This window comes from Mastigoproctus giganteus, chromosome 8 (genome assembly GCF_048544385.1).
Source record: "Mastigoproctus giganteus isolate SK-2022 chromosome 8, ASM4854438v1, whole genome shotgun sequence".
Classification (NCBI taxonomy): Eukaryota; Metazoa; Arthropoda; class Arachnida; order Uropygi; family Thelyphonidae; genus Mastigoproctus; species Mastigoproctus giganteus.
In genome coordinates, this window is record NC_143582.1 from 75761003 (window position 1) to 75780279 (window position 19277).

The 19277-nt window shown below is 37.8% G+C and overlaps 1 protein-coding gene across 1 annotated transcript in view; it reads right to left on the reverse strand.

The window, feature by feature from the left end:
* The window catches only part of LOC150081645 (uncharacterized), a 981095-nt gene that overhangs the window by 830980 nt on the left and 130838 nt on the right, over positions 1-19277 (reverse strand). Inside the window, exon 5 of the mRNA XM_090380575.1 lies at positions 9975-10190. Within this exon, the coding sequence (XP_090236701.1) occupies positions 9975-10190 (216 nt within the window). The remainder of the gene's footprint in view (positions 1-9974; positions 10191-19277) is intronic.

The window sequence follows — 19277 nt, forward strand, 5'->3', positions numbered from 1 at the left end:
CCTGTACTTGTTAAGTAAGTTCACAGATCTACTCTTAAAAGTCCTATTCTTACTTTTATTCAATGACGATGTATTATTCAACACAATGGCAAGGAAACATAATCATTACAATTCCATGTTTTTTGTGCAAGCAAACAACTTCCCAAGATTTCTGGTAGCAGTGCTCATTACATAAGAATATGTGGTGATTCTTCAGTAGAAATGATAATGCCTGCAAAATACTTCAGTCATTTCAAGAATATAGGGACATCAGTCCAACATGATTTTCTTGTGAATATAACACACTCTGAGCACTTCTGTTGCTATTCATTTCTGCTGCTATTCTGCATAAAAACAGATGGAATTTATAGTGGCCTCCAGTGACAGAGTGGATATCAGGCAATTCCAGAAAATGCTAGAAAGCTCCTAATGGGCTAGTGGGCCAGCCTACTGAAAAACAGAAAACTAATATTAAACATCTGAAGATATTTTTATACTATAACAACTTCTCTTTACAAAAATAATAAAAAATACTAATTACGGTATTCAACAAATTTTCAATCATTTTTTGTTTCTTTGATGAAAATATTGATTCTGTAATGTTTTACATGTGCAGAGTTGAGAAATCAGCATTAAAAAATTATGTTGGTGAAGTTTTGAAAATGCCTGCTATATCATATTCTATAAAATACACTACATATGCCTCAAACAGGATAAATAAAGAACATCCACCATGCATTTTAATAGATCCTATATTGAAAAACATGCTATGTTATAAAAAAATTTACAAAAGTTAAAAATAATAACTGATACGTTTTTAGTTACTGAAAAAAAAAATGTAATCACATTGATCAGTAAAATACATAAAATAACTTGATTTACATTTTATGCTTCTTCTTTGCCTGTCATTTGTATTCCACATCTACTGCATCTCTGGTCACATCCAACAATATTCACTAGCATTGCAGAGTTCCATTTACCTTGGTATTGCTTCTCTATCACTGAGATGTCCTGATGGAATCTCTCAAGTTTATTTTTAATGACATGTTGCAGCCTAATTAATGGTATGATGACAGAAGACTTCTCACAAGCTGTTTATAATTATCTTCTTTGTTGTTTCCCAGAAATTTTGTTGCTACAAGTTTAAAAGCATCCCAGGCCACTTTCATATCACTATAGAGGATCTAGTCAAAGTGTTCATCCTTGAGAAGGTCCCGTATCTGTCAGCCAATGAACACACCTTCCTTTATTTTGGCCTTACTAAGCCTTGTAAATTTTTCGTTGAGGTACTTGAAAGCTGGTCCATCTTGATCTGTGGCCTTAACAAATTGCTTCATAAGTTCCAATCTTATGTGTAGAGAGAGGATATAACAGGATTTTGCTTGGCCTAACTAGTGGACTGTAATGGACATTTTTTTATCTCTAGATTAAGTGATTGCCTTAAAGGCCAGTCTTTTCTTGTATTATGAGAAGATTATTCTCTACCATTCGAAAAGAAACAACCAGCAAAATTTTGTGATTCCCTACTGCATCCCTAACAAGGTGAAATATGTTTTAATTTGCAGCAAATCTGCCATTAGAAAAATCTATGAAGTGTCTCCAGTCTTGAGGGTTGTGGTCAACATTAAGTGAGTCCATTAAACCATTGATGTCTATTTTCCATTTTAAAAAACAGGGTTAAATCTTTTTGGGTGGCACTGGTATACAGACACTAACATTATCTTGAAGAAAATTCCACTGTTGCAGTCTTGAGCCTAAAAGTTCTCCCTTATTTTTTGATGAATCAAGATCTCTGATAATATCATTTAATTTATTTTGCATAATTTTGTGTAGCTCTGCAGAAGGTAAATTGGAAATAAAATTCAGAATCTGCAAATAAAATCAGATGTGGAGGGTTCAGGTGATTCACCTCCACCATCACCTGACTCTCCATCAGATTCTAAAACATATTCAGTTGGTGGCTCATGAACATGAAGTCCTCCGTAGGGTACCACTCAAACTGCAGATGATATACTTGGATAGCTTAAGGTCAACTTTTTCTTCTTGGAAATCTCCTGCTGAAGAGGTGGTACCATACAAAAATAACAGTCTGTTATATGATCTGAAGGCTCTCTCCATATCATGGGTATGGCAAAAGGCATTGAGCAGCCTTTGTGATTTAATCAGCTGCAGTATTGCAGCAAATATGAGAGACCCAGCTTTCGTCTTGGTCCCCAACTTCGCAACAAATATAACAGCTGTGTGCTTTATTATTATTATTATTGGAATAATGGCATGCTTCTGTGATGCAAATGTCACTTCACCACAAACATAACCGAAATTATCTGCACTATTTACACACTTATACAACATGATAAATTTAAAGTTTTTGCTGATGAAAACAACAGGTGTAGCATGGACAGATGCCTGACTCAGACTGACTGATGTGTCTACACAGGTAATAGTGTGACTCAGCCCCAATGGCTTTGTGTTGCCACACAAACAGTATCCCAAAACCAAATTTCTCCAAAAATCAAGCTGAAAGTGACATGTATAGTATCATAAAAATTAGAGCTAATAATCCATTTTAACTGTCATATTCATAATTAGCACATTAATAATAGTTGAAATTGACTAATTTTATTACCGAAACATTTTAGCTGTTGACCAGTGTTATCGATGTGCAAATTATTCACTTTACAGATCCAGGCATAATTTTTCACTTTGTCTTTCTTTTAATTTTCATTACCTCACAAATTTATTTAAATAGTGCATTCTGCCATAAACTGAATTATTTTATTTTTCTGTGGCACTCTGTGGGAATCGGCAAAAAGATGACTGTACGAGATAAGATATTGATTTTGTATGCTACAGAGCTTGGCTACCAGGCAACCTTAGAGAGAACATTATTAAGGTTCATAAGGGGCTCAAAGGGGTTAGTAAAATGAATGAAGGCAGAATTTTCACTGCTATAAAGAATTCCAGAACTCAAGGTAATAAATTCAAATTACAGGCAAAGAGATTTAGAAAAAATTGTAGGAAGTTTTCATTCAGCCAGCAAGTTGTTGATTAATGGAACAAGCTGCATTCACAGATGGTCGAGGCTGACAGTTTAAAGAAATTCAAAGGTCAACCGGTGACCTTTTTACAAATTCAAAAGATCAACTGTGAGGTGGGAAGCACATAATTTGTATTTTCTTATCTACTTTTTTCCTTTTCTTTTTTTGCTAGTGCAGCAAAAGCCTGTGGCTTCCTTGAACTATCTAACAAACACTTAATATTAAAATTAAAGAAGTAATGCAGGAATAGCTAGACAGGATGCAATTATATTGTGGTCACAGCATGAATTTACTAAGGGACAACTGTGTCTGAAAAATCTGATTGGATAATATGATGCAGTAGCAAAGTAACTGGATGCAAAAAATATACTGATATCATAAACTTAGATTTCAGGAATGCTTCTGATAATGTTCCACATAAAACAGTGCTGTACAATTGGAGCAGTGTGGCATTAAGAGCAAATTACTGCTATGGATAAAGGGGATGGCTGAGTGGGAGAAGACAGAGAATGCTATCAATATGAACACTGCTCATCATGGATTAATGTTATCAGTGGAGTCCCCCAGGCTTTAGTGTTGGGTCTATTGTTGTTATCTACATTTATTAATGATATTGATGAAGGTATATCAGGCTTAATGTCTAGGTTTGCAGATCATGGGCAGGGTGGTTAATGACAGTAATCAAGTTAAACTACTACAACAAGATCTAGAAAATTAGGCAGATGGGTTGAGAAATGGCAGTGGAAGTTTAATATACAAATATAAGATACTGCATATGGGCACTGCATTAATCTATAATCCCAAATTAATGTACCAACTGTGTAGTACTACACTCAGGTTAAGTAGAAAATAAAAAAGTACTGAGGGTAATTGCGCAGTCAGAAATTAATGTACCAACTGTGTAGTACTACACTCAGGTTAAGTAGAAAATAAAAAAGTACTGAGGGTAATTGCGCAGTCAGAAATTAAGTTCTCTGAGTAGTACAGACAGGCTGCCAGGATAGCTCATGGAGTTCTGTCAATGATATACAGGAACTTTGCTGTGAAGCGACCTCATTGAGGTGTTTAAGGCTTTGAATGGATTGAGCAGGCAAAATTCTGATGGCATTCTTCCACTTACTTAGACTACACATAAGGGCACATAAAATTAAACTGAGGAAGGATGGTTGCAGGATAGAAGTTCGAACTGCCTACTGGCTGAAAGTTCACTTTCAGCCAGTAGGCAGTTCGAATAAATTTGAGGAAGAACCTATAAAATTATTGGAGGAAATGGAAAAGTGAGTGGGAAATTGTGATTTTTTTGGCTGATACTGTATAAGCTTGTTTTTTTCCACCATTTCCCACTACTACTAATAATAACAATAATAATAATAATAATAATAATAATAATAACTGGGCTGATGCCATCCAGATATATGATACATAATATTTCATTTTGTTGAATATTGTACATTTGGAAGAGAAGGAGAGCAACAGAAGTATGGAGCAGTCATTTTTCTCATCAAAAACTACCTGAAGATGGCAAGGGTGTTCACCAAATCAGATTAAGTACTGTGGATTTCAAGACAGTGTGGTGATAACTTGAAGTAAAGGGAAGTTGCTTTTTATAACATGAAGTATAAGACAATAAGGAGTACAGTGGAGCCTCAATTATCTGGGGCAGGTTAGCCAGGTTGCAGATTAACCATGGTTTCTTCAGCCCACAGAACTCTCAAACATATAAATTAAATAACAAAAGGAAATACATGGAATCCATTACAGGTATATTTGTTAATTTACTTTTTGTAACGTTCGTGAATACAGAACCCTTTAATTTTCCAGAATTCCCACACCTGCACTTTACGTACCCATAACCTAATAGCTCATACTATCTGCAATTCTGCCCAGATATGATTGCTGAGAGTCTTGTCAATCAATTCAGTCCTGGAGAGATTGTGCAAGGCTCATGATGTAGAATTTTTCTCGGCATGATCTATGCTTGTTTACAGGAGAGACTGCTTCTACAGGGATGGGATACGTTTAAATAAAAAGGGTTCAATATCAAGGCAACGTTAGGTTGGTTGGAAAACTGCCAGCTTTTGGGAGGATTCCAGATAAATAACAGTAGCTGCAGGCAGAGGTGAAAGTAATTATTGCACTGCTTCTATTGGAATGAGCAGCATCCTGGAAAGCAAGGTGCTGGGGATTTCAAGAACTGCTGGGAATCATCAGGGAACAGGAAATACATGGACTGTGTTAAGGTAACTAAGAATAAGAATAGGTACATGTATACTTGCATGTACACCAATTATGATAGGAGTATAGTAAATACATTTGATTAATTTGAAATGCTGGTCAGACATCAAAGGTGGATAGTGTAGTATATCTGAGACGTGGTGTTACACAGATATAAGGAATGCAGAATTGGAATTTGGGGGTACACAATGTGTACCCCCATTGTGTACACAATGTGTACACAATGATAGACAGGACAGAAAGAAAAGAAGGGGTTATGCTCTTAATTAAGAAATATATAAAATCTAAGACAGTGCATCAATTTGGCATAGGTAAAGAGTGCAATGTTGAATCAGTTTCATCTGAAATAAGCACTGGGAAAGCAGAAATGAGAGTAGGAGTGTGTTATAGGCCTAATCACTCTGATGAATACAATGAAAAACTATACAGAGAAATAGAGAGGATAATAAATCAGAACATCTTATAATGGGGGATTTTAACTTTAAAAAATATTGATTACAACTTCTGAGTTGGTCACTCGCACATATAAAGATTTTTGTGGATTTATTGGATAATGGTTTTCTACAGTATCATGTTCAAGAAGCAACCAGATGGAGAATTACTCTTGATCTGATTATCAGCAGTGATTATTCGTGCATTAAGAAACTGCAGATAAAGGAACGACTTGAAGGCAAAAATAACAGTGCACTGATGCGGGATTTACTTAAAGATGTAACTACCATTAGGAATAAAGGGAAGAGGTTTGCTTTCATAAATTTGACTACAATAGTCTCAGACAGTTTTTAAATTCTATACAGTGGGATCAACTGATGATGTTACCAACAGCAAATCCTAAATGGAAAGCATTCAAGGAATTAATCTTGAAACCTACTAAGCTTTTCATTCCAACTAAGAAATATTGTTCAAGGTTTAGGCCTAAATGGATGTCAGATGAACTAATAGGACTCAAGGCATAGAAGAAAATTGCATGAGATGCATACAAATAATCAGGTGACATAGAAGCCTATGGCAGATATAAGCTAGTGTGTAATCAAGTCACAAAGGAGGTCAGGCAAGCGAAGACAGATTACGAGAAATCTTTGGCAAAGAATGCAAAGAAAAACAATAAAGACTTCTTTACTTGTGTAAACTTTAGAAGGAAGGGGATAAATCAGATTGGTCCACTTCATACTGATGATTCGACTGTTGATGATCCTGCTCAGGTAGCTGACAAACTGTTGAAACTGTTGAAGTTAAACATAAGAAAGGCACCTGGGGTGGATGGGATCTATCCAGTTATATATAGGAGGATGCAGCAAAGGAATTAACCAAACCCTTAACCATACTTACGAGTGCATCCTTGGATTCAGAGGAGGTTCCCACAGACTAAATATGTGCAAATGTATCCCCAATTCACAAGGAGGGGGATGAAGGGTGACACTGGTAGTTAGCAGCATTAGTAGATGCATATGATGCAAGAAAGGAAGCTTATACAGCAACAGCAAAAAAAAAAAAAAAGAAAAAAAACCTTCCCATTTCACACATCCATTCACTCCAAATTTTTGTCTAGTTCTACTTTGAACTTTTTTAAGCTATCGACTTCAACAACAACAGATGTAAGTTTGTTTGAGCAATCAAACCAGCTGGCAAAAGCCAAATATCCACACATTATTCTACAATTCCTCAATTTGAATTTGTGTCCACAGGCGATTAATCTGGGCAAGAGGAATAATCCCATCAGCATTGAGCTTGCTCAAACAATTCAAGGTCTTATGTACCTCAAATCAGGTCACCTCGCAGGTGGCTAGTCTCCAAACACTGCAATTTTCAGAAATTAAGCCTTTCTTCATAAGAGCAACCCTTTGTTCCAATCACCAATCTCACTGCCATTCTCTGTACTCAATCCAGCAGCTCTACATCCTTCCTAATGAGGCCTCCAGACCTGTATACAATACTCAAGGTGTGACTTGACCATTGCCTTATACGAGGGGATAATCACCTCCTTATCCCTGCTAGAGAAATTCCTGTATATCATTGACAAAACACCATGAGCTTCTCATGGAGATTGTCTGCACTGCTCAGAAAACTTCATAACTGACTGCACAATTACCTGTGTGGTACTACCTTGAAGGTAGTACCACACAGTTGACATATAATAACAGAACCTGTTAGTTTAACTTTTGTTTGGAGGAAATAATGGAGTCGCTGGTTAAAGAAGCATTGCAGGATCATCTTGACAAGACTGCAGTTATAGTTCAGACACAGCATGGATCTGTTAAGTGAAAATATTGTCTGACCAATTTGATTGGATACTATGATGTGGTCACAAAGGAACTGGATGAAAAAAATAATTCCAATATCATATACATGTACTTGGATTTGAGGAAAGCTTTTGATATAATTGCACATGGAAGACTGTTGTACAAATTGGGACAGTATAGTATTAAGGGAAAGTTGCTGCTATGGATAAAGGGATGGTTGAGTTTGGTTTGGTTTTTTTGGCTCATGTGCAGCTAGGACTATAATGCACCAAGTTCAGATTTTTGAGTGGGAGAGGACAGAGAGTATTAATCAATGGACACTGTTCTTTGTCTACTAATGTCATTAGTTCACAAAGGTTCAGTGTTCATTCCCCCAGGGTTCAGTGTTGCGCCCATTGTTGTTTTCTATATTTATCAATGCTACTAATGAAGTTATATCAGGCTTAATATCCAAGTTTGCAGATGATATAAAGGCTAGTAGTGTTGTTAATGACAGTAATCTACTGCAACAGGATCTAGGAAAGTTGGGCAGGTGGGCTGAGAGGTGGCAACTGATGTTTACCATTGAAAAATGCAAAGTTCTGCATATGAGTAGCAGTAACCCCAGAGTAACAACTGTGGCCTACTAAACTCAAGGTACTAGAAAATAAAAAAGACCTGGTGATCATTATGCAGTTAGATATGAAGGGTTTTGAGCAGTGCAGGCAGGGTGCCAGAGCAGCTCATTGGGTCTTGTCAATGGTATACAGAAATTTTGGTAGGGATAAGAAGGTGAGTATCCCTTTGTACAAGGCAATGGTCAGCCACACCTTGTGTACTGCATACTAGTCTAGAGGCCACATTTTAGAAAGGATGTAAAGCTGCTGGAACGAGTACAGAGAAGGGCAATGAGATTTGTTGAGGGGAACAAATCTCATAGTACAGAGAAGGGCAATGAGATTTGTTGAGGGGAACAAATCTCATAGTACAGAGAAGGGCGATGAGATTTGTTGAGGGGAACAAAAGGTTGATCTTACCAAGTAAGGCATAAGTTCTGAAATTGAAGAATCTGGAGACTAGGCACCTGAGGTAATCTGATTGATGTGTATAAGGCCTTGAATAGTTTGAATAGGCTCAGTGCTCATGGGATTCTTCTTCTTACTCAGATTATGCACCTGAGGGGGCATAAATTCAAATTAAGGAAAAACAGTTGTAGAACAGATGACTAGAAATTTGCCTTCAGCCAGTGGGTGGTTGAATGCTGGAACAAACTTCCATCTGTTGTTGTGGTAGTTGATAGCTTAATTAAGTTGAAGGAAAAACTGGATAAACGTTTGGAGTGAATGAATGGGTGAAATGGGAAGGGTGGTTTTTTTTTTGTTGTTGTTGTTTTTATTTTAGCTGATGCTGTATAAGCCGGGACTCATATCTGGTGAGTATAGGCCTGGCACGCCCAAGGTCCTGAGCTGGATATCAACATTCTTCTCTTTCTTGATGATTCCCTTCTATTCTCTCTCTCTCTCTCTCAGAAATTTTTTTTGGCTGGTGCAGCATAAGCCTCAGGCTTCCTTGCACCATATGGCTAATATTAATAATAGTTAATATTGCTTTCTTTCATAAGCTTGCTTTCTTGCATCATATGCCTCTACTAATGCTAATATTCAGATTTATTACTGCACTGTTAATTTTAACATTCTTCACAATTTTTTAATTTGCATCCGTGAATGCTCATCATGTTAAAACAGAAAGGATTATTATTTCTTTTGAATATACACTTCAGCTCATCTAAGAAAATGAAAAAAGTATTAAAAATCAACTTTAATGAGTCTGCACTCAGCTATACGGAACATACAAGGAAAAACCAGTCTCACTTACAAGGTAATGCTTCAAAATTTACATAAAGTAGAAAAAAAATGAAACTTCATTGTTTTTTCCTTTTTCAAAAAATAATATCTACATAATAAATTTCATGTTAACCTTCTCATTCTGTAGTATATTTTAAATTTGAAAACAGTATGCACCTAAATAAATTTACCGTTTTGGCATATTTCAGTTTTTCTTTTATTTGGTGCACTACCCAGAGTTTCGATTATACAGAAAAATTTATTAATTTATTATAATTAAATTTATTGATTATCCACTTTAGACAACTGGAAATCTACTATACTATAAAATATGAAACATGCTACTTTGCAAGCACATTTGCATTTTATTTTACAAAATGTGTTTGCAACTAATATCTTAGTTGCCCTTGACTCACCCTATAAAATTTTATTTTAATTAGTCCAGTTAATCACCCAGATTATACTGTATAATACCAAACAGAACTACACATTTCATAGATTTCTTTGTTTTTCAATTGCTTTCCAAATTGCTAATTTATATGCAAACAAACAAACTCTGAACTGGATACAGGTTTGTCCAGCATCTTGGTTGATAAACATATACAAATATATCAGTGTATTCATTTAGTAATTGAATGTGAATAAATAGGTGAACATACCTTTATGGCACGCATGCAGATTACAAATAAAGGGCATAAGAACTTCACAGGGAGCAAGTTCCCATACTTGGCTCCCTGCCTTCAACTTGGCACGAACACAATGACCATTTTGAGGTTGAGGTTGATCAAGATCCCAGAATCCAACATACTTGGAAATAAATGTTCCACCTGCAGACTCAAGGGTGTTGGTGGAGAGGTTGTCAACAGATGTAAGACCTGAAACACAGAAAAAAAAAAATTTAATTATTCATATTTTCAAAATAGAGTTAACTGAGAATAAGTCTTCTAAAGTGTTCCTACTGAACTAAATAATAATATATTTATCATTTATTCAGAAGAATGACAAACTCTACTAGTAATATTCAACCTCATTTTAATCATGTACCACTATCTATTTCCAGGAAACACAAATCACATTCATCCAACCAAGTCATATAATGCATTTTTACAATTTACAATTATACAGGTTCTTATCAGCATTTCTGAATCTTTTCCCTTTGCTTCAACCCAGCCACTTTAAAGTATTGAATTCTAAAATCTAAAGAAATTTAGGGATTATATTGTTATTTTAAAAATCTAAGCCAAAAATGTCAATTTTGTGTACTGACAAGTGCTCATTTCTCAGTCTTAATATATTATACCATATTTTGAAGACCATAGTGTGCATAGTGTTAGAGTCAAGCAACACCTGTGGTTTTCCCACATCTGTGCCATATGTACTCTGTGAAGAAATAGAATACTACTTTAAATGCCAGAAAACTGTTCTATGATTATGAGAGCATCCTTGGACTCAGAGAGGCCTCCAGTCCTTGAGGTCTCCAAGGACTGGAGTTGTGCAAATGTATCCCCACTTCACAAAACGGCATCGAAAGGTGACACGAGTAATTACAGACCTGTTAGTTTAACCTCTGCTCTGGGGAAAATAATGGAATCACTGGTTAAGGAAGCACTGCAGCATCATCTAGACAAGTCCGCAGTTATAGTTCATCGTGGGTTTGTTAAGGGAAAGTCTTGTCTGACCAATTCATTTGGATATTATGATGTGGTCACAAAGGAATTGGATGCAAAAAATAATTTTGGTATCATATACTTGAATTTTAGGAAAGCTTTTGATACTGATAAGCTTGCTTTCTTGGAGCAGTATGGCATTAAGGGCAAGTTGCTACAATGGATAAAAGGATGGTTCAGTGGAAGAAGAACAGAGAGTGGTAATCAATGGACACTGCTCTTTATGGACTAATGTTATTAGTGGAGCTCCCCAGATAATAACATTAGTGGAGTTCCCCAACAATGGGCCCAACTAATAACATTAGTTGAGCCCATTGTTGTTTTCTGTATTTATCCATGATATTGATGAAGGTATATCATGCTAAATGTGCAAGTTTGCAGACAATATGAAGGTTGGTAGGGTTGCTAATGCCAGTAAAGATGATACGCTACTGCAAAGGATCTAGAAAAGTAGCGCAGATGAGCTTAGAGGTAACAACTGAAGTTTAACATTGACAAATGGAAAGTACTGCATATGGGTAGCAGTAACCGCAGAGTTACATACCAATTGTGCAGTACTAAACTCAGGTTAGTGGAGAATGAAAAAGACATGGAGGTAATTATGGTCAGATATGAAGTTTTCCGAGCAGTACAGACAGGCTGCAAAAGCAGCTCATGGGGGTCTTGTCAATGATATATAGAAGAGTTAAGGAAGTGATTATCCTCTTGTATAAGGCAATAGCCAAGCCATACCACGAGTGCTGCATACAGGTCTAGAGGCCGCATTTTAGGAAAGATGTTGAGCTACTAAAACAAATGTAGAGAAGGGCAATGAGATTAGTGAGTGGGGCAAAGGGTTACTGTTACCAAGATTTGCTTAAGTTCTGCAAATTGCAGCATCTGGAGACTAAGCACCTGTGAGGTGATCTCATTGAGATGTATAAGGACTTGAATTGTTTAGGTAAGCTCAATGTTGATGGGATTCTTCCTCTTGCTTAGATTCCACACCTGAGGGGTCACAAATTGAAACTGAGGAAAGACCTGTAGAACAGATGTGCAAAAATTTGCCTTTAGCCAGCGGGTGGTTGATTGCTGGAACAAACTTCCATCTGTCATTGTGGAAGTTGACAGCTTAAATAAATTCAAGGCTGAACTAAACCAACTTTTAGAGTGAATGGATGGGTGAAATGGGAAGGGTTTTTTTTTTTTTTTTTGGCTGATGCCATATAAGCTTGCTTTCTTGGACCATATGCTTCTACTAATGATAATGTTGAATTTGTAGTGTTGTATTCTGGCATTTGGCTGCAAGGCTTCCTGGTGGGATCCCACATTGCCCCCCCCCCCACACACACACTGCTTCCTAGACGGAGACAAAAATAAAAAAAAAGTCAAAAAGATTGACCTTGAGAAAGATGGAGAGAACTCCATTGGGCAAGTTGGGTATAGGGATGGGGGAAAGCAGAGTGTACCAGGATAGTTTTTCTGGTCCTGGCTGCTATTTGGCAAGCAGACTAGTGGCAGAACAAGCCCATATGGTTTATCCAAGATGCACATCAGGTCTTCTAAGCTTGTATCCTTCCTGGTAGAGTTTAAGTTAGGATTTCTTATCACATCATGAGGTGGGAAGATGTTGTTGATGGTCTTGAGGAAAGGATCTTCTCCTCTTGAATAGCTTTTGGGCAAAGTAGGTGAAGACTTTAGGCTCTTCATTGCTATCCAAGAAGTGCTGTTCCTGGTCCTTTGGGAGGAAGGTCAGTCTTGTAATCATTTGACTTCATAAATCTTAGTAGAGAGGACAGTTATGCATCAGATGTGACCAACTCTTCTCCAGTGCTCCACAAAAGCAACATGGATCCTAGGTGATTCCTAAGGATGCGAGTTTAGCTTTGATGGAGCCATGTCCTATCAGTAGGAACATTGTATGTAGGCAGGGGAAAACCATAATGGAGATTAAGGGTAGACCTTATAGGGAACAAATTTCTTTGTTGTTATTTCCCCTTTGGTGGAATTCATCCATCTTGTCTGCCAGGCCTGCTATAAATTGGAGGTGAGTCATCTCTTCTCTGCTTTTGGGTTATTGGTGAAATCTGTGGTAAAGTTCATGAAGGTGACTGATGTACCCTTTGATAGATGGTAAAGAAGCCCACATCGGACCACCTCCAGGACCAGTGGGAGGCCATGAGCCAGCACCTGCAGTGCATGGGTGCTCACTGTACAGCAGGCCCACATGATGGTGGGCAGGATGGATCTCTGGATGGTATCTAGCTTTTTCCTGATGGTTACGAAAGCAGTTTGACAGTATTAAATGTCTTAGCATAGGTTATTCCAGGAAGGGAAACTGCCCTGTAGAAGAGCAAGAGTGTGCAGTGGTTGTGGGCCCCAATTCCTGCATGTAACTCTGGCTATTAAGGCAGTGTAGTTTCTAATTTTAGATTTCAGGTATTTCAGATGTGGTAGGAAGGTGAGAATGGAGTCCAGCACTATGCCAAGGTATTTTAGTTCATGGTGAGCCTGATTATGGCTCCATCAATCTTGATCGGTGAGGGGGTTTTCTTAGATTGAGTGTTCCTCTCAAAAAAATGGAACTCGTCTTAGTTGGGGAAATCCAAAGGTTATGGAGGTAAGCCCATTCCTGCAGGATTAGTAGAACCCTGTTTGCTTGGGTCTCAACTCAGCTCTGGTGTCCGCATAGGCCTGGAAGGTGACATTGCCAAGATGACTATTAGGCAATTCATCGAGTACAATGTTCCACAGGAGCATTCCAGTACAAATTCATCCTTGGGGACAGCCCCAATGGACCAGATGGATGAATCTATGGTATGGGACACTTACAGTGATGCTCCAGCCAGTGAGGTAGCATTGGATGGTTCTGTAGAGATTGCCAAGATTGCTTTTATAGAGGCAGCTGAGGAAGCCTTCATAAGAGCAATCTCTATAGCACAGAAAAATAAGGTTTGCTCTACTATAGTGGACTTTAAGTCCACTATAGTACAGCAAACCTCATTCAAGAAGCTTGCTCAGAACGGATAACAGGGCGATGGGTCAGCAGGATATGAGGGATTCTGGAGATTTTGTAGGGTACCTCAGGATTAGGTGCAGGTTTACTATCTTCCAGTCAATAGGGAAACTTCTATTCCAGAGATAGGGGTTGAACAGATTGAGTATGACATCAGAGTTTTGTGACCTTGTACAGACCTCCCAGTGGAGATCAGGTGCTCCCATGACAACTTTTTTGCGTCTTCTGATTGCAGATATATACAGGTTTCTTATTTCCCTGTACCTTTGCATGAGGTGTTCCACCTCTGTGGCAGGCCAGAATCTCCTGGTGCGTTAAAAGGATTTCCTTCGGAAGATAACTTCCCTTCATAGCTGCTGGAGCTTCAGACCCCCACCAAGGGGCAGCATTTTTCTTCTATGCCACAAGTCTCATTAGTTCATCTGACATCAATTTAGGTTGTTGTTGTTGCTATTTGGTTTTTAGGAGCATTAGCAACTAAGGCCATATTGCTCCGGGATATGCGGTGGTCATTCCCTGACCTGTCCGCATCCTCCGTATTTGCTAGTGAAGGGCTCGAACCCCGGTCTAATCAAGAAGCGTGTGCTACGCACTGCTGCTGCTGCTCCTTCCCACCTGGCTACGGAGGTGCCATCAATTTAGGCCTAAGCCTTAAACAATATTTCTTAGTCAGTATGAAAAGCCTAATAGCTTCCAAGAATAATTCCTTGAATTCTTCCTATTTAAAATTTGCTGTTGGTAACATCTTCAGTTGGTCCCACTGTATAGAATTTAAAAACTATCGTAAAAACTCTCCGACTATCGTAGTCACCTTTATGAAAGTAAAAACCCTTCCCTTTACCCCTGATGGTAATTACATCTTTGAGTAAATCCCACATAGTACACAGTGATCACTGCCATCTAGTGGCTCCTTTATCTGCAGATTCTTATTGCTCCCTCTGGTAGTATTACTCGAACGTGTTGCTGTAAAAAACAATCATCGAACAAATTCACAAAAGTCTTGCTTATGTGCAAGTGACCACAAGTTCCAGTGAATATGTCGGAAGTTAAAATTCCCCATTATAAGATAATCTGATTTACTGGTCCACTCTATTTCTCTGTACAGCTGTTCATTATACTCATCAGAGTCATTAGGCCTATACCACATTCCTAATCTCAATTTCACTTTCCCAGTGCTTATGTCACATTGCACTGTGCACCCATATCAACTGGATGAACTTACTTATATTTTTTGTGTTTCATAACTAACAGCATAACCTCTGTTCCCTTCCTATCCTGTCTGCACACATTGTTCTCCCCAAATTCCAATTCTGCATTCCTTATATCTGTGTGACACCACATCTCTGATATCCCAATAATATCTGTTTTTGATATTTTGACCAGCACCTCAAATTCATCAAATTTATTTACTATAGTAGTAGTAGTAGTGGCATGTGATGCAACAAAGCAAATGTATGAGCTTATGCAGCATCAGCCAAAAAAAAAAAAAAAAAAATTTACAAAACAATTCCCTCTAAATGTTTGTACAGTTCCTCCTTAAATTTATTTAACCTATCAACTTCCACAATGACAGATGGAAGTTTGTTCCAGCAATTAACTGCCCGCTGGCTAAAGGCAAATTTCTGCACATCTATTCTACATCTGTCTTTCCTCAATTTGAATTTATGCCCCCTTAGGTTCATAATCTGAACAAGTGGAAGAATCCAATCAGAATTCAGTGTGCTCAACCCATAAAAGGCCTTATATATCTCAATCAGATCACCTTGCAGGTGCCTAGTCTCCAGCCGCTGCAATTTGCAGAACTTAAGCCTCTCTTGATAAGAGGATCCCTTCATTCCCTTCACCAATCTTGTTGCCCTTCCTGTACACTCTCAAGCAAATCTACATCCTTCCTAAAATGAGGCCTCCAGACCTGTACAGAGTACTCAAGACATGGCCTGACCTTTGCCTTATACAGAGGAACGATCACCTCCTTTTTCCTGCTAGCAAAATTCCTGTATATCATTGACAAAAACCCCATGACCTGCCCTGGCAGCCTGTCTGCATTGCTCAGAAAACTTCATATCTGACTGCACAATTACTCCCAGGTCTTTTTCATTTTCTACCACCTTAAGTGAAGTACCACACAGTTGGTACGTTTCTCTGAGGTTACTTCTACCCATATGCAGTACTTTGCATTTGTCAAGGTTAAACTTCAGTTGCCACTTCTCAGCCCATCTGTCCAAATTTTCTAGATCCTGTTGCAGTAGCACACTGCCATTTCTGTCATTAACAACCTTGCCGACCTTTGTATCATCTGAAAACTTTGACATTAAGCCTGATATACCTTCATCAATATCATTGATAAATATACAAAACAACAGTGGACCCAAAACAACAGTGCAAACTTTGGCATTGATGTAGGCAGCTGAGTGCTTGATGGGGACTCCAATTTAAATCCTTCAAAGGCATCTACCCTGTAATTAAAGCTCTCATAAAGGCCCATAACAATGCTGCGATGACACCTAACTTCCTCACATTGAGCACACACACACACAAAGAAATCCCCATTAGCAATATCATGTCCCATTCCTGATAGCTCCACAAAAATCAAACAAGCAGTACATTTCAAAAGGCTGTGATTCAGAGGACAATCCCCCAACCCTCAGTTCTCCCCCGAACCAAAGCACTCCCACAACCTTGAGCCTTTTGCTTTGCTTCTCTGGTCTGAAGCATGATTTCCATTCAATTTCAATACAATTAAAAATATTATACTAAAATTTATATCCCAATGCGGTAATAACAGCATATATATATATATTTTAGTATCGAGTTTTATCTCCTACTGAGTTAACGTTATATGAATTTCATATCTCCTATCAAGTTTATGTTATATGTTCATATTAAGTTAAAACGTTACATTTGTAAAATCTAAGTAGTTATAACAGAAAATAAATGTAACTATCTATTGCCACCTGCATGGTTTGAAATCTCATGCTAGCTATTTGCAATTTTATATCTATTCCAAATCACCAATTCTAAAAGCTCTACAAATATTAGGGAGGCGGCAAGTGAATGCATTGAATCATTCAGGCTAATTATGACAGCATCACTGGACTCGAGAATGATTCCGTTGGATTGGAAAAGCGCCAATGTATCTCCAATACATAAGGGCAGTTCTAAGAGTGAAGGCGCCTCCGTAGCCAGGTGGACAGGAGCAGCAGTGCGTAGTACGCTTCTTGATTAGACCAGGGTTCGAGCCCGTGACCACCAAATATGGAGGATGTGGAAAGGTCAGGCAAACCACTGCATATCCCCGGAGCAATATGGTCTTAGTTGCTAATGCTCCTTAAAAAAAAAAAAAAAAAAATCTAAGAGTGAAGTGGGAAATTACCGTCTGGTTAGCTAACTTCAATAGCAGGGAAAATCACGGAGACAATGATCAAGGGTGAAATTCAGGATTACAGTAGACTTTCAGAATAACGGCACCTTCGGGGATTCAAGATGGCGTTTTAATGATTTTTTCGTTATCTAGAAAGTTTTATTTTTAATATATTTAATGCAGAAATAATGAGGCTAAATAAGAAATAGAGAGATTAAGAATGAAATTTTATTAACTGCACATAAAAAACAAACATATTGACAATCCAAAGTTAAACTCCATTAATAAACTCCTACTTACACCCATTCTATTTTCTATTATTATATCAAGTTTGTCACTAAGCATTAATGTTTTTAATTATTCTTCTTTTCTTCTCTGTATGAGGTTTATTAACCTTAGGAGTCATAGTGAGGGGATTTTTAATTTAAAATAAATGCTAAACAGCAGTATAATCCATGATATCAGTACAGAATTTATTCTCAAAATGGTGAATTTAACAAATAAAGTAATCACATGACTTGCTATTTTCTTTTTTTCAGCACTGCAAGACAGCTGCGCTGTATGTAAATATCCAATCTCAATGTGCCGTTATCTCAAATGCACCATTATTTAAAGGTGCCGTTATTTTGACAGTCTACTGTATTTATATAGAAATGGAATTCTGAAGGATACTCAGCATGGTTTTATGAAAGGAAAATCATGTTTAGCTAATCTAGTTAGCTATTTTGACAGGTAATTTCGACATTGTTTATTTGGATTTCAGCAAAGCATTTGATTCAGTCCCACATGAGTGGTTACTTTATAAGCTGAAACAGGTTGGAATCACAGGGTAAATCCTTAGATGGACAGCTGGATGGATTCAGGGCAGGAGGCAGAAGGTTGTGATAAATGGTTATTCCTCAGAATGATCCTTGGGGAACCCCACTTCTTACGTGGGGTTTCCCAAGGATCAGTATTAGAACCACTGTTGTTTTTGATTTTCATAAATGACATCGATGAAATATAGTGAGTGTGATGTCTAAATTTGCAGATAATGTAAATGTTGGTAGAGTAGTTAATGATCACTGCCAAGCAGAGTTTCTTCAGAGTGACCTAGATAGATTTCAGGAATGGTCAGGAAAATGGCAGCAATGCTTTAATACAGCAAAGTGTAAGGTACTGCACCTGAGGAACAGTAACCCCAAAATAACTTATACATTTGGTGGAGCTGAACTAAAGCCAGTAGTGGAGGAAAGGGACTTGGGTATTATGATTCAGTCAGACATGAAGTTCTCTGAGCATTGTAGACTGGTTGCAAGAAAGGCCCATGGTGTCCTAGTAGAGATAAGGACATCATAATCCCATTATATAAGGCTATTGTTAGACCACACTTAGAATACTGTGTTCAAATATGGAGACTGAACCTAAAGAAAGACATTGTGCTTCTTGAAAGGGTCCAAAGATGAGTAACTCACCTGGTAGCAGTAGTAGTAGTGGCGTGTGATGCAAGAAAGCAAGTGTATGAGCTTATGCAGCATCAGCCAAAAAAAAAAAAAAAAAAAAAATCACACCATTCCCTCCAAATGTCTGTCCAGTTCTTCCTTAAATTCATTTAACCTATCAACTTACACAATGACAGATGGAAGTTTGTTCCAGCAATTAACCACCCACTGGCTAAAGGCAAATTTCCGCACATCTATTCTACATCTGTCTTTTCTTAATTTGAATTTATGCCCCCTTAGGTTCGTAATCTGAACAAGTGGAAGGATCCCATCAGAATTCAGCATGCCTAGTCTCCAGCCACTGCAATTTGCAGAACTTAAGCCTCTCTTGGTAAGAGGATCCCTTCTTAGGTGAGATTGGCAAAAGGGCGTCCATATGAGGAAAGACTTCAAATATGTCGGTTGCAGAGCTTGGCAATTAGGCACCTTAGAGGAAACTTGATTGAGGTGTTTAAGGC